This window comes from Triticum aestivum, chromosome 3D, assembly GCF_018294505.1.
Source record: "Triticum aestivum cultivar Chinese Spring chromosome 3D, IWGSC CS RefSeq v2.1, whole genome shotgun sequence".
In the NCBI taxonomy this organism is placed as follows: domain Eukaryota; kingdom Viridiplantae; phylum Streptophyta; class Magnoliopsida; order Poales; family Poaceae; genus Triticum; species Triticum aestivum.
In genome coordinates this window covers 605,766,784-605,792,734 of record NC_057802.1, presented here as the reverse complement: position 1 = coordinate 605,792,734, position 25,951 = coordinate 605,766,784, and the positions used below count along the sequence as shown (strand labels likewise).

Genomic DNA, 25,951 nt, shown 5'->3' with positions numbered 1-25,951 from the left:
CATGTAGCAGCGTGACTTGCTGTGGGCAAGTCACCTGATCTCTGTCCGATCTACATAGGCGGCCCAGCCACCCTAGTCATCCCAAATGGCGGAAAATGACATTGGAGGTTGTATCAAGCTCTGAAGAAAGGAAAAAACTAAGGACCAAAACTCGTTGGACCTGAGACGCCAAATCAACAAAACACGCGAGCTCGTAGGCTCACCACCGGTAGATGCAGCTATAGCTATATCACCATTTGTGGAGCAGGAATCGGATCCACTTTTATTCAAGTTACTGTAGCCACCACTTGTACCACTGAAAAGATCATGCATTGTCACCAAGAGAGAGTCTAGCCTACTAACCAAGCACCACCACCGACAGTTCAAGGCTCAGTGCCAAATGCACTGGAGGTGTTGGGGCACAACTTTGCTCAAAAAGTAGAGCTTTGTTTCCTGACCAAATCAAGGGATTTGGGGCTGATTGCAAAAAATATCTCAACAGAAAATAGATCCATCCATCTCTACCCAGGTCAAAAATACACTCGATATTTCATTTACCTCCCATTAATTAGACAAAAGTAACGCGGATAAAATAACCAGACGTGAAATGGTGCCAAAATGACACATCATACTAGTAGTAATATTTACTTGTGATTCATCGAAACAAAGCATTTCATCCAGTAATATTCTAGACCTCCTTGCCATTGCAGGAGTTCAGTGGATACAAGCAAGCTCAGGTTCTATCTAAGCAGGGCATACCCGTGCTTTTAGACATTAACATTGCAGTAACAAGATGTTCAGGTTTTGAACGGTCAGGACCTAAAAGTTCAAATGCTGCAACTGGGCATCATAGCTTCCGACACGGCAAAGGCATTGAACAAACAAATACATCCGATCCACGCATCACCTTCTCTTCCTGACCACAACATGCTCAGAGGAACCAAATTCTTCTTCCTAGGCCACGTGGCATCAGCGCCTGCGGATAGATGAAACAGCATGAGCTTTCCATATGAACAGGGCACCAATAGGAATATATACAAACCTACCAAGTACCACATAACAAGCATCAAATATATCAATTGCTGCATGTGATGCATCAAGTTGACACTGGGTATTTGCAAGGGGGTGGCTATCTCATTGCCCAGTAACAGTGAATTACATGAAAAGAAAGAACATGCTAATCAGGGAAAAAGACTTCAAAATATGTACTTTGCAACCGTCCTGATGAGCACATGGCACCAAGCCACAAGCTGAAAGTTCTATGTGTGCATATGATTAAGCAACCCTAGAGTTCATACGATAAGAATGCAGTACGCTAACCGATTTATTCAAGAAGGAAACAAGGCCATGTGCTCATGGAAGATGCAAGAGCTGGAGAGCTTGATAAAGCAGATGCAGAGGAGATGATACAGCAACATAAGAAACTGAGTAAATACATTCTGACCTGGGAAATAAAAGTAAAAGCTTAGTGGTGTATCCATGTATACAACCTTTTTGCTGTTTTATCTTTTATGTCTTGCTGTCTATAAGGCTATAAGCATAAAGTTACCTATCCATATCAGCTGGGAGTAATAATACAATAATTTCCTTATCCTTCATGTTTAGCCCATCGGCAGCAGAGAATCGACAAACAACCCAAAATCAACAGTTCTACTAAATTCATATGTGGAGCTACTAGACCTGCTATCTATGTTCTATACAAGTGATTTATGGAGTAATCTGTAGTGCATTGTAATCACTTAAAAATAAACTGCCAGAACTGCTGTTTGGAGCAGAAATATGGGGCTTTGTAATTTGATGATTTCTACGCATACAGAAGTTACATATAAAAAAAAAAACTGGAAATAATTAGATATTATTAGCTTTTCCGAGTTTAATGAGCTTCCAATTGCACAGGCAATAGATTATCACCTAAATACCCACAACAATATTTAACAGTATACTGCTGCATCTGCAAAGAGCATTGCTTGCACGAAATAAGCAGAGTGGAAAAGCAAATTATCATCACATATAAATACCTGAATCATATTATTTTGCAAGTAAGCGGATAACATACCCACCACTTCATATAGTTGGTGCACACAATGATGGTGGGAAACCAGCATATAGTTCACCACTATCGGAGCAATCGGAGCCTTCGCCGAAGAAGTCTACCTGCAATGTCTTGATGTCCACTGAAAAATAAACTGGATTCTCTTGTAAAGATGGGGTGTAGTGTGCGTGTATGAGCGCGTATCCCCCGGCTACACCAAACAGAAGAACATCATACTTTGCCGGCAACGGGATGACCTTCTCTGAGCGCCACTGGTTATTTCTCAGAACGAAATACTCGAGCCGGTATGTGCCATCATGGTTGTGCCCGTCATTGATTACAAGGAGCATCCCAAGCATTCCTTGTGCTGCCTCCAGAACAACAAAGTCGTCACACTGACACTGCAGTAGTTCAGGTTGGAGGCTGACAGCAGAGAACTCCATGGAGTGTGTGTCAAGCAGAAGCAAGTCGTTGAGGACAGGCGGATGCCAACAGAAGCGTCGGCCGACGAATTGACGACTTATCAGCCCATCCTTATATGGGTCAAATGTCCCAGGAACACTCCTGCATTGGTCAAATGTAAGAGCATGCCATTGCCCATCCACAGAGGAGAAGACGAGGAGCAGCATATTCCTTCTGCATCGCACCAACCACATGACCCTGAATGATAAAGGGTCCTCATCATCATCACCGGGAGCAAGGAAAGTGTCCAAATCGAGGAGGTCCTCCCGTTCAGGGACCAGTGCCGTCAGGTCGCCGGGCACGGCGGGCAGCAGGATGTAGCGGCGGAACACGGGATCGCACACAGCGAGCTCCCTGACCAAAAGTTGGAGGTGGTCGAAGTCGCACGTCCTCTCCTCTGGGGCGCCGTCGAGGAGGACGCGTCCGTCGAAGAGATCAATCGCGCTCCAGGTACGGCCGGCGGTGGAGGGGAGGAAGGAGGAGCAGGAGAAGTCGAAGCCGGCGAAAGTGCGGGCGGCGGCGGCGGAGGGGTGCGGAGGCTGGGCTGGGAAGAAGGCATTGTCGTCGACTTCGAGCACGCCGATGAGAGGGGGCGGGTGGAGGGTGCGGTAGCGGCGGAGGAAGGCGTGGCCTGTGATGAGACGGCGGAAGGAGGCGCGCGCCAGGGAGGCGCGGGCTAAGTCAGCAGCAGTGGGGAGAAGGAGGAAGATCTCCTCGAGGAGCTCGTCGTGGGTTCGAAGGATCGGCGGCTCCGGCGGTGGCGCCGCCATCGGGATGGCCGGCGGAGGAATTGGGGGATCTACCAAATTGACATCTTTTTCCCCCTTTCTTGATTCACTAACAGGCAAATGGACGACATCTCTTCTTCTACGGCTTGTTCGATGGCCTGACAAATATTTCCAGTTTCTTTTGGGGCCTGATGAGCAACCTACTGCCAATTTTGAAAAAAAAAATACTCTTACATTTCTTTACAGCTGGAGTACTATTTTCGTCCCCCTAAAATATTTATGTTAGACTAGTCATAATGGGAGTAACTTAGATAATAACATAGCGCATTTCAAGAAATTTTTGTTTATGTGGCATGTAGTTAATGAGGAGAGAGATGTTTAGAGTAACATAATATGTTACTGTAGTATAGCGCTTCCCGGGAAAGGATGAGTCTACAACCTAATAAATGAAGCCATCTATGATACTACTAGTATGTTATTTTGCACTATGAAGATAGTAACTTAGACTAATGTCATATGCATGACACTAGTATAAGTTACTCCCCACTATGACCAGCCTTAGTCTAACTGTTACTCGTTTCCAAGGGTTAACATTTTGAGTTTACATCTTGGCAAGGAGCATAGCTTTCGTTGTTAATAATACATCTATATCTATATACTTACCTTTTTCTAAAAAAAGGAGGATATACCCAGCCTTTGTATTTGGACGATGCATGCAGCCATTTTATTAATTATTCACAAAGACCATATAAAGTAATACATCAGTAAGACTGAAGCCACCATCTAGACAACACTTGTTGCTACTCCTACCCCTTTGATGAAGGGGTGCCGAATGTCCGAGCCAAATTAAATAGACATCGCACCTAAGTCTAACATCTAAAGTCGGATGCCCCAGCCCAGCCACATACCAGGACTGGGTCACACACCAGACCGGCGCACTCTCAGAGGTTGCCGCCGCCATCTTTCACCGGTCCATCTCGAGAGCAGGAACTGACGCATCGACCTTGCCTGGCCTGCCGTCGACGCCACCACGATGCCAGACAACGCCACCATCCTGCACGTATCCATCCACACACGCCCGTCGCTGAACCTCCGCAGCGCCATGCCGCCTGGATCCGCCGCCGGCCTTGCGGTAGATGTAACACCGATCCTCCTCTTGTCCCCTCCAGCCAGCACGTGCTCCAAAATGATGCCCCCATGAGGGACAATGACATCGAAGGTGCCATCATCGTCCGATCCGGTAGACACAGATCTAGGGTTTCCCCCAGAGCATCACGAGTGGGGTGCCACGACCTGCAACAACGATGCCTCGAGAAGGGAACGACGTCACAAACGCCGCCATCGTCCGCCGTGACCGTAGTTGGCGTGATTTTTACCGAAAGTCGCGGCCCCCCCATCTCGCAGCTGATTGGAACCTTACGAAGCCTCGCCGTGAAGACGAAAGCCGCCGTCGGCACACCGATAGGGAGCCTCCAGCCGCCCCTCGCCGGTCCCTCCACGCGCCACCGGTTGGAAACACCCTTGCCGGGGCGGACCTGGACGGGACGCCAGATCCGCGGCTTCCGCTGCCACCCGTCTCCAAGCACAGACTCCACCGAGGGGAAGAGCACCATGCCGGCCATGGATTTGGTCACCGCTGCACAGGCATGGGGCACCGCCCTACCTGCTGCTCGTGGATCCTACTTTGCTGCATCACCCTTTCCTCTTTAAGGAAAAAAACCAACGCAAGCTCAAGAAGTATCAGGGAGCTCCCCCCCCCCCCCCCCCCCCCCTAAAAATTCAAAAAAAAGATACATATGGAGAACTATGAAAGTCTACTCCTTTTAATATTAGGTAAATGTATAGAGCCCCTCACCCCCTCGCGGAGGATATATAATATAGCCAAAGAAAGTTATCCTTACAAAATTATATAGTCTGGCTATGCTCCATCTTCATCACACAAAGTATTTCATTATGCACAACCCCAATGACAAGGCAAGCAATTGTTTTATACTTTTAATGTTGACAGATAGTGGCCAAGCATGACAAAGGATATATTATATAGGCTCTGTAGTTTTTGACAACGCACCATATGAAATACCTCAGCAACATATTCAAAGTCAGCTATTGGACGAGATATCTTTCATATTTTCAAAGAATGATCAATAATTGGCTACTTTTAATATAACTCCTCGGTGTGTGCCTATGAATAAAGAGTGTGTTAGTAAATTGTTGGCTGAGAAGATGAGGTATGCCAAGGATATTTTGCTCTCTGTATCTTTGTCTTTGCATGCTAAACTGAACAACGCTCAATGAGCTATATACAATGGAATAATACAAGCTGTTAACAACTAAGCTGAAGGGTGTATTTCGTTTCAGGCAATGGAGATACTGGCAAAACATTTCTGTGGAATACAATTATTAAAACATTGAGATCAGAAGGCCAGATTGTTCTTGTATTACATCTTCTGGAGTTGCATTCCTATTGGTGCCCGTTGGACGAGTAGGTCATGTTAAAGTTCTGGACGAACAGATCATGTTAAAGTTCTAAATGAAATACCCCCTCTGTAAACTAGTAAATTAATATAAGAGTGTTTAGATCACTAAAATACGAAGGGAGTACATGAAAGGTTCCGGTTGCAGCTATATGTGGCCGTGTACAAAGACGTTTGCAATGTAATAAGGGTGCCCGGTGAACATCGAGTATCACTGCCTGTTCCAATTGCAGCTATATGTGATCGTGTACAAAGATATCATCAAAGCACTGTAGTATGAAAGGTTCTGTCCTTTTATTAAAAACTCTTTGTCTATTTTTTGCCATTCTATTCACTGCAGTTTTGTGCACTGCAGTGGTTTTCCTTATTACTCCCTCTGTAAACTAATATAAGAGTGTTTAGATCACTACTTTAGTGTTCTAAATGCTCTTATATTAGTTTACAGAGGGAGTACAATGCAAACGTCGGGCCTTACTGGAGGAAGTTTTCTATGAAGGTTAGTACTTTTTCTTTCTGATCCCGGTTCACGGCTAGACACTTCTTTCCTCCGATTTTTTTCCCCTAACATTTTTCCCTACTTGCTAAAACACTTTTTCAACTAATACATGATGGAATATTGCGTGACAGATGTAGCCTTCAAAACCTGTACTCAAATGGCATCTCTTTGTTGAGAAGGTGTCCCATTTTGTAGAACTTTTGGTTGTACCGAATGATTTCCATGCCGTGGCTACTTCAGTAACATCAGTTTCTGCTGAGATGTCTTAAATATAAAGCTAAGCATCTGTGGTCATCAGGGAACAAATTCGCAATAATGAATAAAATACGCAAGGACACGTACATGAAAACTCCCATACAAAAACACTTCTGCGCCACTCACTTTCAAGCTCAGTGTCTCCTTTTCTCTTATTAAAAATAGAATAACACAACACAGAGGCAAACACGGGCTTCTCCCTGGGCGCGGCGCCTCCGCCCGCTAGTTAATCAATCGTGATCAGCTGGTCTGGGTGTTGGCGTTGTATACTTGTATGTGATGATGGATGTATGGTTAATAGGAAAACGCTGCGTGCATGTGCATTGCATGGCCTCCTCTGGGCATGAAAGGAGGATAAGCGGCCACACGAATAGAGGCTTATTAGGTTAGGGGCGTGTGATAGTTTTTTTTTCTTCCGTTGCAATGCACGGACAAGTTTGCTAGTATGTCCTAAAAGAAACAACACATGTACTATTTTCACAACAAAAATGTACATATGTCCTATTTTCACACACAAAAAGTAGAATAACATTTGTTTTTCTTTTAAGTTCTCTGAAGGTCTCGGCCTGTAAGTATGGTCTTTGGATGCTTGCCACCCACCATCTCAACAAGTAACAAGAACATATGGTTTCCACGAAGCAAAGCCTTTGGTTGAAAGCTCCAAAACTCCTACTCTGTGTTGTTCATTGTGCTTGGTGTGATGGCTTAGAGTCGATTCATAAACTGATACACGTTTATAAACATATTAGAATTTTGCTTCCCTACGGAATACATTCCACATATTTTTTATCGCTATGTCATGTTGTTATCTCCCTCCCCCAAGGGGCTGCTATGACCCACTCTCGTATCCCCTCTTTTTCCCAAGGGGGGAGCTCGATTGACATCCAAATATCCCTAACCACAATCTCTCATTGGAGCTTGCACAACAACCAAGAGGAAACCATGATAATGATTGATGGTTCGCCTGTTTGGTATGCTTATGCAAAAAATAAACATTGTCCATCCTTCCCATATGGTACCTAACCTTCTTCTTTCACGTCTCTCCATGGAGGGGAACAATTGGTTGTGTGTCTCTGTCAGGGGCTACTACTATTATCGGCTACAGACACACCTGATATTCAACCCCATACTACACATAGCACGCCTATTCCAGCCCCTTCCCCGTTCTCAGCCATTGACATGTGCACCAACACCACGCGGGCAGAGTGCTCGCCTGAACTCCGAAGGAGGCATCGTATTTGCACGTCCGAACAAGTTCGAGCACCCATTTTGTGTTTTTTTTTTGTAACTTTAGGCACCAAACTGACTGTGTAGAACAAGTTGAGGCACCCCAGTGTATTTAACTTTTTTTTTCTAAGCATGTTTTAAGCATCTCATATTGTTCATAGCCTCAAGTGCCAATTATAAAGTTGTCGGCCTCAGAAATGATACATGTTCTTTCATGATCTATCATCATCTCTTTACCAGTAGTTACCACCACCGAAGCATGTTGCAGTTGTAATTTCTAAAATTTTAGTTCCATGTATTTACACTTCACAATTTAGGAATGTTGCCTAAAAGGCATTTATCAAGTGGGGAGAAAAGGGAAACAAATGAAAGCAAGACGATCTACTTTTTGTGAAGAACTGAAGCATTATTGTCGACGAGGGAATTTGAATTTGCTTAATTTAGGTACTCATAAAAGTTTTATTTTTCTGCTTTTATGTCTTTGTGTGATAATATGACGACATCTTGGTGCAAGAATATGCGGTTAACAATTAAATTGTACTACTAATACTTTACAAGTGCACCCGCAAAAAAAAATTCCAGTGAAAGTAGGCAGGGCCGTTTTAACTCTATGGATCATATGCTCCCGGAAACAGTAAATTTAAAACAGATATTATTCTTTTTATCAAAATTCTGATTTTTCTGTTTGATGTTTATATTAGTCTAAGAAGTGTGCTTGAAAATTTTCATGCAAAATAGGATATCAGTGATTCATTGGTGAAAAATAAATGAAATGTAACATTTTCAGGTAACATTTGGTGTTTGATTTGTTTTTTTAAGCCAGATTGGATTTGTTTTTTTAAGTTACTATCTTCTCAATAATACTGTAGGCACGGTAAATAGTGTTCATATAACAAAAGAAAGTCAAATAAGTAGAAACACAACAGAAAAGTGAAGATATAAAGGAAAATAAATAAATAAAGAGAAGGAAAATGAAATACAGAAGATCGAATAGCAAGCACTTAAAGCTGGCAATGAAACAACAAGTCTGGCATTCGGTGGCGCCAGAGCATAATCTGTCAGCAAAAACACGGAATTTGACATGCTCGGTTTTGATTTCTCCGGAAGACTATCGCTGCATTTTTCTTTGCTGCCGTGAATAGGAATTGTTCTAACTGAAGCACTAAAAAAGGATTCAACTTATCCGCTGAGGGAACTGTTGTACGTCCATGCAAGCCTGCGGGCGGCCACAGCCGTCGCCCATCACCAACCAATAAAGAACAAAGAATATGATCCGTGCATGTATATGGAGCAATCAGTACGTTATTTTATTCCCGGTACTTTAACATGCAGTAGGTTTTATTAGGGGAAATTGGCAATAACTCCTAGATGCATATGTCTGGCTCATATAGTCTTTCTAATTGTCTTCTGTTTATTTCCGCCACACTTTACCATGGCCGTCATGCACAAATCCCCGTGAAGGGGCCCAACAGATGTCTGGCTCCAAGCGTAGGTGCCGCTGCACCATGGTTCTGCACGACATTTTCGCTCAGGGCGCCGACGTGCCCATGCTTCTCCCCGCACCCGATGCCGCCACCATGTCCCCGCGCTCGAGGCCGCCGCAGATCGTCAGGCGGACGTACCCGCTTGGTGGCGCGAGCGAGCGTCATGACACCGTAGTGCGCTAGCAGCGAGAATGATTTGGACGCCGACGGAGAAGAGACCGTCGCGTCTCCCGCCTTCACGCCCGAGCTCCTGCGGGGAGAGGAGCTCCCGAGCGACATGCATTCCGCTTGCCCCCCTTGCACGTCGCCATCCCACCACCGTAGGCGAGCTGCCGCACACGTTGCATCTCCGTTGTTTCTCTCACTCCATCCTAATCGCTCAGAAGTAATGGATAAGGTTGGTGGGTGGGTGGGGGGTGATGGGATGGGAAAAGATTGGGAGAAAACATTGGCGGCGAGGCTGTGCTATTCCGAACGGAAGGAAAGCGCTGACCTGGCTAATCACCTATCTTTAAAATTCATGTTCTCCAAATCAATGTACTCCCGCCGCATCGGTGTATAAATCATCTTACGTTGTGCATCGCGACCAAGGTGGAGGGGAAAATGAGAGAACTTAGTGTTTATTTGTTAATTAATACCATTGCATGCAATGAACTGACCATTGCATGTCGTGCTAGGTAGTCTCAAGCCATTAAAAACATACGCGCCCCACGTTTTGTATTGGTTGATTCCTTTATTCATGTCGAGAAACAAGAAACGAGGTGGGAGTTAATGAACCGCGCCTAAATGTTTTGGGAAATGACTTATACACCTAGACAGAGGGAGTACATAGGACGTTCGGACCCAATTCCTTAAAATCTGGCGTTCGGTAAGTATATTTCTGAGACTAAGATGTTCATGACATTTAAAAGATGTTCAGGCATTTCAAAAATTTGTTCGTGGCATTTTTTTAAAAAAAATTATAAAATGAAAGAAAATGTGTGTGTAATTTAGAAAATTTTATTCCTACCATTCAAAAAAATATCCGTGGTATTTACAAAATCTCCAGGGGTTTCAAAACTATTTTTCTAACATTATAAAAATATTATAAAATTTATAAAATAATCACGTAATTTAGGAGAAATGTTCCGTACCATTCATAAAAAAACGTTCATGAATTTTCTGAAAAAAATCCTAACACTTAACAAATGTTTTGCCCATTCAAAAAATGTTTATGGCATATATGAAAATATTTCAATGTGTGTTAAAAAAGTCACCATCTATTAAAAAAATTCAACATTTGTTCAAAAAATATATAATGTGTACCAGAAAAAAGTTTAACGTGCATTCAAAAAAGTTTAACCTGTACCAAAAAACATTCAATGTGTATCTAAAAAAAATTTAACCTGTATATAAAAATGTTGACGTGTATTTAAATAAAATTCAACATTTATTTTGAAAACAATAATAACAAAAAACTAAGAAAATTGATAGAAAACCAATTGAAATCTGAAAGAAAACTGGTTAACACCAATAGAGATACACATAGAAAAAAAAAAGAAACGATAATGAAAATTAAGGGAAAATAAGAAAGGTAAAGGAACGAATGGAAGGTTCTAAAACCCGTCCGTACCGACCTCTAGATGCTTCCAAGACCTCTATACTTGGTAGGTGCACTAAGGCAAGAGCAAAGCCGAGCACTTCAGGCGAGACAGAACTAGGTCTCACACTAAGTGAGACATAGCTCCTGAGGCGTGGAATAGTAACTTAGGGGAGAGGAGAGTAGACATATTGGACCGTATTTACAAAACTTGACTTTGAGCTACCTCGAGCAGAGGGCCTGCCAGAGCAAATACGGTCAAGTTTTGTAAACTTTCATAAGTTTATAGTAAAAAATATTAACATATACAATAACAAATCAATATCATTAGATTTGTTATTGAATGTATTTTCACATCATATAGATTTGTTATTGTAAATATTCATATTGTTTTCTATAAGGGTGTACCTAGAACTCAATCGACTAAGACTTAACGAAGTCTCAATCGAGTGGCATCAGGGTAGTTGTGGTGTTACGAGTGGCACGACAAGATGCTGCAGCCGGCTTCGAAAAATATTGCAAGCGGTGCCGCAAACAACGACATCGGATGCTACAAGCTTTGTGACTAAATGTTGCAACCATCAATGGCGGATGTTGCGACCATTTAGGCGATGAAATAAAATTGACAAGGGCAAATGCTCACCCGCAAAAAAAAGATAAGGGCAAATGTTGTGTCCGATGAGACGACATGCTACAACCAGCAAGACGGATGCTGCAACCGTTAATTTGGAAGATATGTTGCAAACGGTGTGACAAAACGATGGGTGGCCCGCTTGATGGTGCTCAGTCCCGCACAAATCTCCATGCAAAGATATAACGACTATGCAGTCGACAGAATTTTAGCAAGCCCGTTTCTATAAACATGTCAAGACTTGATTTCCGTGATTACCTAGACCTGGACATGAAACTGAGAGCCAAAATGGATTTTCATCATTTACATGAATGGTGCTAGATTGCTAGCCCTATAGAGATATACTCTATCTTTGAAAGTGTGTCGTCGTCTCTTCCTTTGCCCGCGACTATATTGTACCCTTGGTCGAGAAAACCCTACGACTCCAAGCACGTGCACGGTTTGTCCTTGAGAGAGACCTTGAAAACGCAAACATTTGCCAGAAAATCTATGCGGGTAAACACTCCCTGAACATTGCCTAGGTATATCGTCTGCTTACCTACGGTAGTTCGGACCTTTGGTGCAGCTGGCTGGAGCATGAATTCAATATATACTTATCGTTGTTTGCACTTGCATGCACTATTGTCTGTTGAATCACTACACTGTTGCACTTGCATGCACTATTGTCTATTGAATCACTACACGGTACCCATATGGTTTACATGGAGAAAAGGGGACGGAGGCAGGATTTGGGTATAGGGGTCCAAGCCAACTTGAAGAAAAAAACTGCCTAGTGCATAGAACTAGTAGAAAACAGGCCTTTCGTCCGGTCCATTAGCCCCGGTCTGGTTTTGGACCCCGGACTAATGGTACCATTAGTCTCGGTTCCAACAGCTATGCATTAGTCCCGGTTCATTTGTGACCTATAGTCCCGGTTTGTGATACAAACCAGGACTAAAGGGGTGGTGGACCCCCACGAGCCCCTTTAGTCCCGGTTTGTATCACAAACCGGTACTAGAGGTAGCCCTTTAGTCCCGGTTTGTATAACCAACCGGGACTAAAGACGTCCCTATATAAACCCTTCATCCAGCCCGAGCCCATTCTCTGTTTTCTCCTTTCTCCTCTCTGTTCTTCCCCTTAGCTCGAGCTCATCCTCCAATTTTTGCCAAGATTTGTCAAGATTTGAGGCACCCCATCTATCCAAGTGTTCACAAAGGTTAGCAACTTTGTCCTTTCATCTCTCATTGCTAGATTAGCTCGTGCAATGCTCTATAAGTATAGTGATTTGTGGGTTTTAGTTTGGGAGTAATTGTGTGGGAGTTTATTTGATTTATATGCAATGTGAGCTCAAATTAACTTCTTAGTTTGCATATGTGTAGGTGTGGTTTACTTAGTGCCTTCCCGTCCCCGTCCTAACCACCATTGATCGCCCGCACCGTCCCGTCGCTGGCACCACCTTGGTGAGCCTCTTGTTCTTATCCTTCTTATAAAAAAATCTTATTTGTATGATTTAGATGGTTACTTGTATAATTATCTTACTTGTATGATTGTTTGCTATACATAGTGCCATGGTCTTGATATCCATCCCCATCGGCCCTCGTCTGGTTTATGATTCGGATGTGGTATAATTCTATTTTATAACTATTTGTTGCATTTCGCGTTTATGACAATTATGCCCATCAATTTGACATAGATATTTTTATCTAGGAGGTATGTGAACCGGAAACTGCAATCGACCCTCTTGTCGAGAAGTTAAATTTAGTTGAAGAAGAAACGAGTATTTGAAAGAAAATTGAAAAGAATTGAAGAAGAGAAGATGAAATTGGAGGTGTATGTTGCCGATGTCGTCGATGATCACAAGATCAAGATGGATGCAATGCGCTTGAAGATTAGAAAGATTAGAAAATATGCCGTTAATAAAGAGGCTTGGTATCACTATGTTGTTGGATCAATTATTACCTTAGTTGCGATCTTAATCGCATTTGTTGTTGCATTTAAATGCTTAGCTAGATAAGTATGTATGAACTTGTATTAATTTCGTCTTTTCGGTGTTGTGTAATGAAGATGGGCCGGCAATGGATGTACAATGACCGACGCTCTTCCCGGTTCATTGATGGCATGCATACTTTTCTGCGTGCGGCTGAGGCAAACAAGCTGGATGGTTTTATGTGTTGGCCATATGGTGTTTGCAAGAATGATAGGAATTACTCTAGCTCAAAAGTCATTCACGTCCACCTGTTTATGTCCTGTTTCATGTCCGGCTATAACTGTTGGACCAAGCACGGAGAAAGAGGGGTTCTAATGAAAGAGAGTGAAGAAGAAGAGGATGATGACGGCTATCCTGGGTTTCCTGAATACGATTGTACTACAATGGGAGAAGAAGCTGAAGAAGAGGCATCAGATGAGCCTGCTGACGATCTTGATCGGGCCATTGCTGATGCAAAGAAAAACTACGCAAATGAAAAGGATAAGTTGAAGTTGCAGTGCATGTTAGATGATCACAAGAAATTGTTGTAACCAAATTGCGAAGATGACAAGAAAAAGCTGGTACCACACTGGAATTGCTACAATGGAAGACATAGAATGGTGTATCTGAAAAGGGATTTGAAAAAGTTGCTGAAAATGTTAAAGAAGATGCTTCCAAAGGATAATGAATTGCCCGACAGTACGTATGAAGCAAAGAAGGCTGTCTGCCCTCTAGGATTAGAGGTGCAGAAGATACATGCATGCCCTAATGACTGCATCCTCTACCGCGGTGAGGAGTACGAGAATTTGAATGCATGCCCAGTATGCGATGCATTGCGCTATAAGATCAGCCGCGATGACTCTGTTGGCGATGTTGAGGGCGAGCGCCCCAGGAAGAGGATTCCTGCCAAGGTGATGTGGTATGCTCCTATAATGCCACGGTTGAAACGTTTGTTCCAAAATAGAGAGCATACCAAGTTGATGCGATGGCACAAAGAAGACCGTAAAAAAGACGTGAAGTTGAGAGTACCCGCTGGCGGGTCGCAGTGGAGAAAAATCGAGAGAAAGTGGCGGGACTTTGCAGATAACGCAAGGTACGTATGGTTTGGTTTAAGTGCAGATGACATTAATCCTTTTGGGGAGCAGAGCAGCAATCATAGCACCTGGCCTGTGACTCTATGTATCTATAACCTTCCTCCTTCGTTGTGCATGAAGTGGAAGTTCATTATGATGCCAGTGCTCATCCAAGGCCCCAAGCAACCCGGCAACGACATTGATTTGTACCTAAGGCCATTAGTTAAAGAACTTTTACAGCTGTGGGATATAAAAGGTGTACGTGTGTGGGATGAGCACAAACAGCAAGAATTTGACCTGCGAGCGTTACTGTTTGTAACCATCAATGATTGGCCTGATCTTAGTAACCTTTTAGGAGTCTTCATCTTGTGCACCATGTCATGTATAAACTTCCTTGTATAAGTCATGGGCTGACAGAAGTGGCCCATGAGTGAACCGCCATGGGGGTCCTCGGCCCGACCCACCTAGTTGGGAGATGACGTAGTGAGTACCCCATAGTTCAGGACACCAACACCAGCACCACGAGGTCACGAGGCGGCACGGACAAGACCTCCCATGCCACCAGAGCGAGCCCACTCTCGATTACTTCCACCTTCCTTGTCACTCGCCACTGCCACCCTCCCCTCGCCACGGCTTCGCCGACGGCGACTTAGGAGCTGGTGGCATAAGAGTTCTATAGTAATGAGACTTTGCCGATTTTATTTAGTCCGTTGAGTCATTTTTCATTGGAACCAGGCAAAGTCATAGCTCTGCCGAGTTGCTTATCACTGCTGAGTCCAATTGTAAATCAAACTCGACAGACAAAAGTTTGCGGAGTTCCCGATAGAATGAACTCGGTGAAGTTCTAGAACTCGGGAAAAAACCAGATTCTAGTAGTGACAAGAGTTTTATAATAATAATAAATTAGGTCTATATAGATCCAATTCATTCATTTTCCAAGCAACCATAATGCTAATCACTATAGGCTCCGACCTATCTGGATAGTGTTGGCATGAGCTTGTTTAGGAATGAGAGTTTTAATAATGAAAAATTAAGTATATAATAGATCGAATTCATTCATATTCCAAGCAACCATCAAGTCTTGGTTGATAAGCCCCCAAATTGCTGATGAAAGATACTAAAAGAAAAGCCATCAGGACCAGAAGCACCTTCAACATATACAAGAGCCGAAGACAAGCTTTATTTACTCCCTCCGGACCTTTTTAGTTTGCATATATAATTTGTCTGAAGTCAAACTTCACAAATTTGACCAACTTTATAGAAAAAAATACCAACATTCATAATACAAAATCAATATCATTACATGCGTCAGGAATTTGATTTTCATAACTTTTAACTTCAGTATTGTAGATGTTGATAATTTTTGTATAAATATGATGAAATTTTAAGAAGTTTGACTTTAGACAATTATTATATGCAGAGTAAAAAGGACTCGAGGGAGTACATCACAACCGAAGTATTCCATTTGTAAATACTGGCACTACCCTATCACTGGGCTAATCTGGCGTTTCATTCACGGACATAGCAGAGACTATTGGAGATCTACTTTATGAGAGCATGGCTTTAGTATCGTGAGGGGGTGTCCTGTTTGAGAGAGACGGGGATAATTGGAAATCACCTGAATAGTCTCTGGCTGGGTCTCCTCCAATCCGCCTGCATGCTCCTCATTCGCTGTCGAATTAATACGGTTGATCACCGAGGTCTTCTTATGATTCGAAGGCTCCGACCAATATGGATTGATCCACAGCTGGAGAGTGGATTTCATTTTGCCTCTGATTTCTTGCAGTCCTGGGGGATCCTCGACGCTGCCTAGGAATCGCCGCGATACACTGTCTTCCTCACGTGATATTTGATTCTGTCGACCACGATTGTGGCTACATCGTTGGTGGCAGCCCCCATCGAGAAAGTCAGCGCCGAGTCAAGTATTAGAGTGGAAGAAAGCAAAATTGACGTCAATTATGTTTGCACCGAGGACCAGCTTGCAGATATCCTAACCAGGTCTTTGGGACGACAGAAGTTCATGAAGATGCGACGAAGGATTGATGTTCAAGCTGTGAAGTGAGGACATCGTCTTTAGGAAGGTGATTATTAGAATTAACCATGATTAGTAGTCTATGTCCGGCTCGGTCTAGAGTCAGTCACCGTATATGATTCTTATAGTTAGCTAGGTTAGCTACTACGTATTCCTATAAATACCTATGTATCCCCTTGTAAAATTAACCCAGATCAGATCAAAGACATAAAGAAACAGGACCGATACGGCCCTGTAGCCATCAAATCGCCTCGTGCGCTGAGTAGCCGGTGACTAGCTAGTACGTGGTACGTGCATGTGCTAGCATCATACGTACGTGAAGAATCGATCAAGGAGCTAGCTAGACCAGCTTCTTGGTACGTGCGTGTCTCCATCAAGATTCAATCAGCTACTGAGTTAGCTTTCAACTACGTACGTGCAGTCTGGGTACGGCCCAAAAGTACTGTGTGATAGCACTTGACGGAAAGTAATCGTCTACGAGCACGTACAAGGATTGGGCCAACAATTGGTATCTAGAGATTTTGGTGTATTGGCTTGATTTTTGAAAAGCAATCGAAAGATCATGTCGAACACGGGCATGGAGACCGTGACGGCAGGAGCGGGAGCACCAATGCCGATGGTGGGGGTGTCGCAATTCCCCCGTCTGGATCGAGAGGACTACACACTATGGGCGATGAATATAGAGGTCGCGATGGAGGGGGCTGAGTTCTGGGAAGCCGTCGACCCCGGCAGCGCCGAGTACGAGAAGGGTGCGGCAAAGTATCGGATAGATCGTCAGGCTTTAACAACGATCTACTCCGTCATGTCGAAGGATGTGCTGCAGCACCTCGCCGGAAATAAATCGGCGAAGGAGGCATGGGAGACCATCAAGATCCTGCACCAGGGTCATGACCGTGTCAAGGAAGCACACCTTCAGTACCTGATGAGAAGCTGCGAGTGCCTGAAGATGGATGAAAGTGAGACAGTTGGTCATTTTGCCTCCCGTCTCAAGACCCTCGTCAACGGCATACGCGGCTATGGTTCATCCCTGGAAGAAGTTGCGATCGTTCGATGATTTTTGCGCGCCGAGCCGGCACGCTATATTCAGATCGTCACGTCGATCGAGCAATGTCTCGACCTGAAAACTCTCACGGTTGAGGATCTCGTCGGAAGGTTTAAGGCCCAGGACGAGAGACTTTGTCTCAGCTTTGGCGACTCGGAGGAGAGTGAGCACCTGATGCTGACAAGGGCGCAATGGATCGCCCTGTCGAAAGAAAAGCAAGGCGGATCCACGAGCAGCGGCAAGAAAAGGGATCACAATATGCCAGGAGGCATATGCAAAGAAGGTACTTGAAAGCTGAGGCATGAAAGATTGCAATCCAAGTTGTGTTCCGATGAAGCCACGTCTTATACTAAGGAAGAAAAATGAAGCGCCCGCCGTTGATACAACGGAGTATAGAAGTGTGGTCCGAAAGTTGAGGTATCTCACAAATACAAGACCGGACTTGGCATATTCCGTTGGCATAGTGAATCGCTTCATGGACCCACGACTGAACATTGGATAGCTGTGAAAAATATACTCAGGTACATCAAACGGACAACAAACTTCGGTTGTGTCTATTTGAGAGAGAAGAAGAAGGAGAAGGTGGAGCTACTTGGCTATAGTGATAGCGACATGGCAGGAGAAGTGGACGACCGTAAAAGTACCTCGGGCGTGGCACATTTTTTGGAAAAAAAAGCATGGTGAGTTGGCTATCACAAAAGCAGGAAGAGGTCACAATATCATCCCGTGAAGCAGAGTATATTGCAGCTGCAATCGCGGTGTGTCAAGGCGTGTGCCTAGGAAGACTACTCAGTGACCTCACAGATACGGAACCAGAACGAGTGGTGCTCAACGTTGACGACAAGTCTACAATCTCTCTGTTGAAGAACCCAGTGCATCATGGTAGATGCAAGAACACCGATACAAGGTATCATTACCTACGGGAGTGCGTCGAAGTTCATGAATGGTAGACGTCAACTATGTTTGCACCGATGACTAGCTTGATGATATCCTAAGCAGGTCTTTGGGACGACAGAAGTTCATGAAGATGTGGCCAAGGATTGACGTCCATGCTGTGAAGTGAGGACATCGTCTTTAGGGGGTGATTGTTGGAATTAACCACAATTAGTAGTCTATGTCGTGCTCGGACTAGAGTCAGTCACCGTATAGGATTCTTATACTCTCTCTGTCCGAAAAATCTTGTCCCAAACTTGCCTCTCAAATGGATGTATCTAGCACTAAACTGGTGCTAGATACATATTTAGGGCTAGATATATCCATTTGAGGGACAAGCTTTTTGAACGGAGGAAGTAGTTAGCTAGGTTAGCTACTACGTATTTCTATATATACCTATGTATCCCCTTGTAAGATTAACCCAGATCAGATCAAATAAATAAAGAAACAGGACCGATACGGCCCTGTAGCCATCAAATCACCTCGTGTTCTCTCGTGCGCTGAGTAGCCGGCGACTAGCTAGTACGTGGTACGTGCATGTGCTAGCATCCTACGTGCGTGAAGAGTCGATCAAGGAGCTAGCTAGCTAGCTTCCTGGTACGTGCGTGTCTCCATCAAGATTCGATCAGGTACTGAGTTAGCTTTCAACTACGTACGTGGAGTCTGGGTACGTCCGGAAAGTACTTGGCCAGATCAACGACTGCGTGATAGCTCTTGACGGAAAGTAATCGTCTACGAGCACGTACATCTCTGTTCTTCGCCTATAAACCCCACGCCATTTACGATCCTTCTCCCACACCCACCTCTCTCTCTCTATCTATCTCTTGTATCTTGAGGCGGTGATCTGAATAAGGCAGAGAAGAAAATTGATGTTGCGTAGGAGGATGGCAAGTGATGGCCAGGGCCGGGCGGACAAAATCCGGGGCCCTGTGCCAAACTAAAAAATGGGGCCCTATCTCATTAAAAAATGACGTAACAAGCAATTATAATGTATATATTAATATATATCAAGCAGAATTTTTTCATAATGTATATAATATAATGTCTTACATAACAATTGGACGTATAAAAAATCATACCTATTCAACTCCAGGCTGCTATTTATTTGAAAAACTCCATTCTTTTAGTATTCTTTGAAATGAAATCTTCAATGATATCCTTATAATCAATCTTCTCCAACACTTCACTCTCAAGTGCTATTGTGGCCAAATCATTGAGTCTTTGTTGTGTCATAGTAGTACGCATATAGGACTTCAATAGCTTCAACTTAGAAAAAACTTCTTTCTGCCGATGCAACTGCCACAGGAATGGTGAACAGAACTCTATATGCAATACTTGTATTGGGAAAACAGTCATGCCGCTTAAAAAAATTAGAATTTCAACAGGTCCAATATTTTTTGTTGGCATGAAATAACGATCTCTAATGAAGTAATGATCCCTGTCAATAATTAATTAGAAAATTAAGAATTCGGATTTAGGAGTAGGAACCGAAGTTAACCAAAAAGAATGACTCGCTAAGCACCTAAAGGCTAGCATCGGTCACCGATCAATCCGATGAGATGACGTAGACGAGTCTAAAATTTGAGAAAGGAGTCAAGGAAGGCAACGGCGGCACCACAGCAGTGGCCTGTCGCTTAGTCGGCTTGAATCCGAAATCGGATCGGTCCAAGGAGTAAGGACCAGGGACCGAGCGAGAGCCACCGAGGGACGAGGTGTCGACGTGACGACGTCAAGGGCCCCAGGCGTCCAGCCGTCGAGGGCTCCAGCGATCCGATCCCTGTAGGCTGTAGCGATCTAGTGTTTTTTTAATGGTAGCGATCTAGTATTTTTTAGATAACGTAGCGAATTAGCGATGCCCTCGTCGCCTCTTTTTTTCTGAGTGCTGCCTCGCGGCCTGACCCTCTCGTAGCGATCGGGAGGAGTCCCACCGCTCCGTCCGCTCGATGGCCTCGCTCTCGCTCGATGGGCCTAGTCACTCGCCGCTCGGCCCAGTTGCGCTTAACTGTTACTACACCCATATAAAAAATATGGGGCCCTCCAGAATTTTGGGCCCTGTGCGGGCCGCACCTTTGGCACCACTGTGGGCCCGGCCCTGGTGATGGCCACTGATGATCACCTGAAAGCTGTGGGAGACACGGGCAAGCAGGGGCGCCTGCTGGTGGAAGGTTTCGCAGTGCAGGAGCCGCCGGTGGATGCGGAGGCTAGGGCCCAGCGGCAGGCGGCGGTGGCAGCCCTCCTCGCCGGATTCGCCCACCACCTCCAGGAGAGGACCGCCCATCACATGGGTACGTATGCGATCGCCGACGTGCATGCGGGCCACATGCAAAGTTTACTACTTACTCCCTCCGTTCGGAATTACTTGTCTCGAAAATAAATGTATCTAGAACTAAAATACGTCTAGATATATCCATTTATGCGACAAGTAATTCCGAACGGAGGGAGTACTATATATATGTGTGTCAGTGTTCTTTTAATTTTATATAATCATCGTAGCTCAAAATACAAAATCACAGCAACCAAGGAGAACAATTTATTTGTTTATTTTTGCGGGAAAAGGAGTACAATTTTCTAACGTGCAGGGCCGAGCCGGCAAAATCGGAGGCCCTGTGCAAACTCTAAAATAGGCCTTATCATCTGGCCATCTGTAGGTCTAGGATCAATGTTAACATTATCACCACCTGCGTAATCTTGATCAAGTGACCGGTTACAGGAGGACACTTGTGTTTTTTTATAGCAAACTTATTCATATCTCCTTTCGAGTTAAATCCTTTTATCTTTCTTGTTTCTCACACATTTTTGTTAACCAGATTCATGTTTTCTAAATAAAGATTGCAGTACTAGATGCCTAATAAATGAAAAGAATTAAATTAACTACAAGATTTCAGCATAAATAAAAAGCAGGCAGAAATCGAAACTCAGAGTCAAGGGCTCAAGGAATCACCGGTTGTTGATGCGGCGACGCTTAAAAATTCAGAGATCGGATGATGGCCTAAACTTTCCTTGCCTTTAGGTGAATCAGGCCCTTCCTGCCGGCTGCAGTTTGGCCGTTCCTGCCTTCCTTCCTGGTCTTGCCCTCATGTTCCTGACTCCTGAAAAAAACCTTTCAGCGTTGGAACGGAGCTGCTCGACAAGAGCCCAGAGATTCATGGGCAAGGAAGGAGAACTGGAGGAGACCTAACCTGCCGCGTCGATGGCCGCCAGCACCAGACGAAAAGACGAAGGGACGCCTCGTTGCTTCGCTCCCTTGTTGCTCGATCCCCTGGATCGGGGCTTCACGCGTGCGAGAGCCGCCAGACGCCAGGCAATATCGGCCCAGATCCAAATTTAAGAGGCCCATCTATGGAGATTTGGGGCCCCTGAAAACGGGGGGGGCTCGGGCCTGCTAACGTGCTTAGTGATTTGGCATTGGCAAGGTACCCATTTAATCTAGACTTCGACTTCAGCGTCCTCGACCAATTCCAGAGCTTCTCCATCAACAACCTCGGCGGTCCTTTCATCGAGAGCAACTACGGCGTGCACTCTAGGCGGTTCGAGGTTGCCGTGCTCGACTGGTTCGCCCGCCTATGGAACATCCAGCAGGATGAGTATTGGGGATACATCACCACCGGCGGAACCGAAGGGAACCTACACGGCCTACTAGTTGGGTCAGTATATCTATTTGTGTGCACGCGGATCATTAATTTACAACACATGAATTTGATTTTTATTTTCATCCATTTCGCCAAGAATCTGGACACGTATAATTATTTCACTTGGTTTTAAACGAATACATTAATTTCATATGCACTTAACATTTGCAGGAGGGAGATTTTTCGTGATGGGATTATATACGCATCTTGTGACTCACACTACTCCGTCTTCAAGGCGGCTAGGATGTATAGAGTCGAGTGCGTCAAGATTGACACACTTGTTTCCGGAGAGATGAACTGCGCGGATTTTAAGTCCAAGTTGTTGATGAACGCCGGAAGGCCTGCGATTGTCAATGTGAATATAGGTTACCATCTTGATTTTACATTTACATTCAGATGGTTAAAACTGGCTTTGCTTAAGTGTCCCTTGGTGGTTCATGTTGACACACTTCCTTTTTTTTGCTTTTGTTTCTTTCAGGAACGACCGTCAAGGGAGCCATTGACGATCTTGACAACATCATAAGAACACTAGAGAAATGTGGGTTCCGAGATCGATTCTACATCCATTGCGATGGTGCTCTGGCTGGCCTTATGATGCCATTTATCAAACAAGTGGGTGGTGTTGACATACGTAATTACCACATGTTGTAACAAATTTGATTTTTTTCGATAAATCGAGAAAATGACCTAACTTACTTACTTTTATTTTATTTTCCTCTAGGCACCAAAGGTGACATTCGACAAACCTATTGGAAGCGTGAGCATCTCAGGCCACAAGTTCATGTGATGTCCAGTACCATGTGGCGTGGTAATAACAAGGCTCGAGCATGTAAAAGTGCTCTCCACTGACATTGAATACATATCATCTAGAGGTTCGACGATCATGGGGAGCCGTAACGGGCACTCACCTTTGTTCTTGTGGTACACCCTGAACAAGAAGGGTTACAAAGGCATCCAGAAAGAAGTTGAGAAGTGCATGAGAAACGCTCATCACCTCACAAGCCGTCTCAGGGAGAAGGGGGTGAGTGCATTCCTAAATGATCTGAGCAGCACGGTGGTGTTTGAGAGGCCGCGGGATGAGTCATTCGTGCACAAGTGGCAGCTTGCATGTGAGGGGAGCATTGCACACGTCGTGGTAATGCCAAATCTAAGTGTGGAGAAACTCGACGGCTTTGTCGAAGAGCTCGCTGTCGGAAGAAGGATGTGGCATGAAGATGAAGGGTTTAGCGTGCCGTGTGTTGCAAAGGACATTGGGGAAGAAAATTGCCTCTGCGATGTGCATGACAAGAATTCAAGAGATGCATAAGATCGCTGGAGGATTAGACAATGATATCTTATAAACCCGAGTTTTCAAGGGCACATTTGATTGATCTGGCTTTCATAATTTCGCCCAAAATGGCCATTATTATCATTTTCTTTTGTTAGGTTGTCTGCGATAGTGGCATGTATTTATTTGTACATTGGTTAACCAATTGATAGGTTTGGTGTTTTCTATTGTGCATGGTTTCAAATTATTTTATTGCATCATGCTTGCTCCGGAAGAATCACATGGGGTAACAACTTGTTGGGCCCCCAAGTGCAAAAGTTTCCAGCTAGAACCTAGTTTCCCTCTGTTAAGAAACCAAAGTTACCAATCCATGAATCAAAGATTCCTGGTTCAATGATCAGCCCTACAGCACAATTGAGTACATCCCTGAGTTTGTAACAATTCTAGTGGGGTTGTCAATCTCACTAACTTCCCTACTTGTAACAATTATATTCCTCCCAGTCTCATTCTTCAACCTCTCGCTGCACACATCCATCCTCCTCATGTTGCATTCCACCTCTCTCCCTCCTGCAATAGCATGCCACAAGGTCGGCCACCCACGCCACCCTACTAACGGGACCACGCGGGGGCTGCTACGAGAGGGGAGTCATGGCCTGCTGCAAGTCGGTTCTTTTTATTGACGTCAATGGCTACAACCGATGACGGTGCTGCAACCATTGTCAGTTCTTGCTACGACCGGCGACAAAATTTGCTGCAACTGGCACGGCGGGATGCTGGGGTGGCATGCACGGCGACCTACAACCGGGGCGATGGCATTTTTTTTGCAACCATTGTCAGCGTTGGCTATGACCGGTGGCAGAAATTGCTGCGACGACAAAGGCCATGCTTTTGTGACCAACGAGGCGTCTTCCTCAGCGGCGACAGAAGACGGCGAGTGCTGGTGGCCGGGGCCATGCGCGGGGTAGCCGGCAAGCTCAGGTGGCCTAGGGCGAGCGCGACGACCATGTTTTCCCCTGGGATTTTCTCGTACGGGAGATGCGAGCGAGGATGAAGGAAGAGATTGGCTCAGATCTGTAAACAAATACGACGGTATGAACACACGGTGACAAAATGAAGCGGCTTTCGTCACTATAATTTAGTTTCTTCATTTGTATGAGATGTATATAGTTGGTTCTATGCATGGATTTGAAACTAAGGTTTTTTCGGTGTTTTAATTTAGTTCTCTACGGCATGAAAACAAAGACGACGACTGGCGGGGCCTCTTCCACTACAACTGTGAGGGGCCTCCTACAGTGAATTATTACTTGTGATTCACCAAAACGAATCATTTCATCTCAGTACTCTCTCCGCATCCATATTACTTATTTTACATTTGTCTAGATACATCCATATCTAGACAAATCTTAGATAAGTAATACAGATAGGAGGGAGTAATCATATTACCTCCGTCAGAATTACTTGTCTCGGATTTGTCTACATACGGATGTATCTAGACATGGAGGGAGTACAATACATTGTTTCTTCTACCTAGACCTCCTTGTCGTTGCAGTTCACAGGATCAAGCAAGCTCAGAATTTAAGCAGCACACTCCCACTTTATTAGACATTAATATCGCATTGCAGTAACAGAAGTGTTCAGAGATTCAGTGGTTTGGGAATGGCCCGCAACTAAAAGTTCAGAGATTGAAATACGATTCAAATGCTGTAACTGGGGGAAATAATGTATGTGTAACGCACACGCATCATAGCTTCCAACACGGCATTGGCATTGAACAAGCAAACACATCCGACCCACGCATCACTTTCGAATACATCGGATCCACGCATCACCTTCTCTTCCTAGACCACAACACGCTCAGAGGAACCAACTCTTCTTCCTGGACCACATGGCGTGAGCATCCGTTGATAGATGAAACAGCATGAGCTTTCCATATGAACAGGGCACCACTAGGAATACAGACCTACAAAGTAACATAACAAGCATCAAATATATCAATTGCTGCATGTGATGCATCAAGTTGACATAGAGGTGACTATCGCATTGCCCAGTAACAGTGAATTACATGAAAAGAAAGAACATCATAATCAGGGAACAAGAAATATGTACTTTGCAACCGTCCTGATGAGCACATGGCATCAAGCCACAAGCTGAAAGTTCTATGTGTGCATATCACATTAAGCAACCTAGAGTTCATACGATAAGAATGCACTACGCCGACTGATTTATTCAAGAAAGAAACAAGATCATGGGCTCGTGCCAGATGCAAGAGCTGGGGGGCTTGATAAAGCAGATGCAGAGGAGACAATAATGAGGCTAAAAGGGTTGTAGATGAAGAAAGGATATGATACAGGAACATAAGGAACCTGATTAAATACATTCTGACCAGGGAAACAAAAGCAAAAGCTTAGCGGTGTATCCATGTATACAACTTTTTGGTTGTTTTATCTTTTATGTCTTGGCGTCTATACGACTGTAGGCATAAAGTTACTTGCCCAGATCAGTTGGAATTAATGATAGCAATAATACCTCCTCCTTCCTGTTTAGCAGATCAACACAGACAATCAACAAACAACCCAAAATAAACAGTTCCACTAAATGTACTCATAGACAGGTTATATTTAAAAATAAAGAAACTGGGAATAATCTAATGATGTGAAAAACTATTCATATATAGTTCAAATTT

At 44.3% G+C, this 25,951-nt stretch overlaps 1 protein-coding gene and 1 pseudogene across 1 annotated transcript; one reads left to right on the top strand and one right to left on the bottom strand.

Annotated features, from left to right (window-relative positions):
• Nucleotides 1-582: 582 nt before the first annotated feature.
• Nucleotides 583-3,336, bottom strand: LOC123075851 (uncharacterized). Its single transcript, XM_044498355.1, has 2 exons — nt 2,036-3,336; nt 583-955 (listed from the first exon to the last, which is right to left on the bottom strand). The coding sequence occupies exon 1, from the start codon at nt 3,241-3,243 to the stop codon at nt 2,044-2,046; it is 1,200 nt and encodes a 399-aa protein (XP_044354290.1). The 5' UTR covers nt 3,244-3,336; the 3' UTR covers nt 583-955; nt 2,036-2,043.
• Nucleotides 3,337-20,470: 17,134 nt separating this feature from the next.
• On the top strand, nt 20,471-23,307 carry LOC123076657 (serine decarboxylase 1-like; annotated as a pseudogene).
• The last annotated feature ends 2,644 nt before the right edge of the window (nt 23,308-25,951 follow it).

Coding starts and splice junctions, on each gene's coding strand:
- LOC123075851 (XM_044498355.1), bottom strand. CDS start 3,243: ATGGCGGCGCCACCGCCGGAGCCGCCGATCCTTCGAACCCACGACGAG.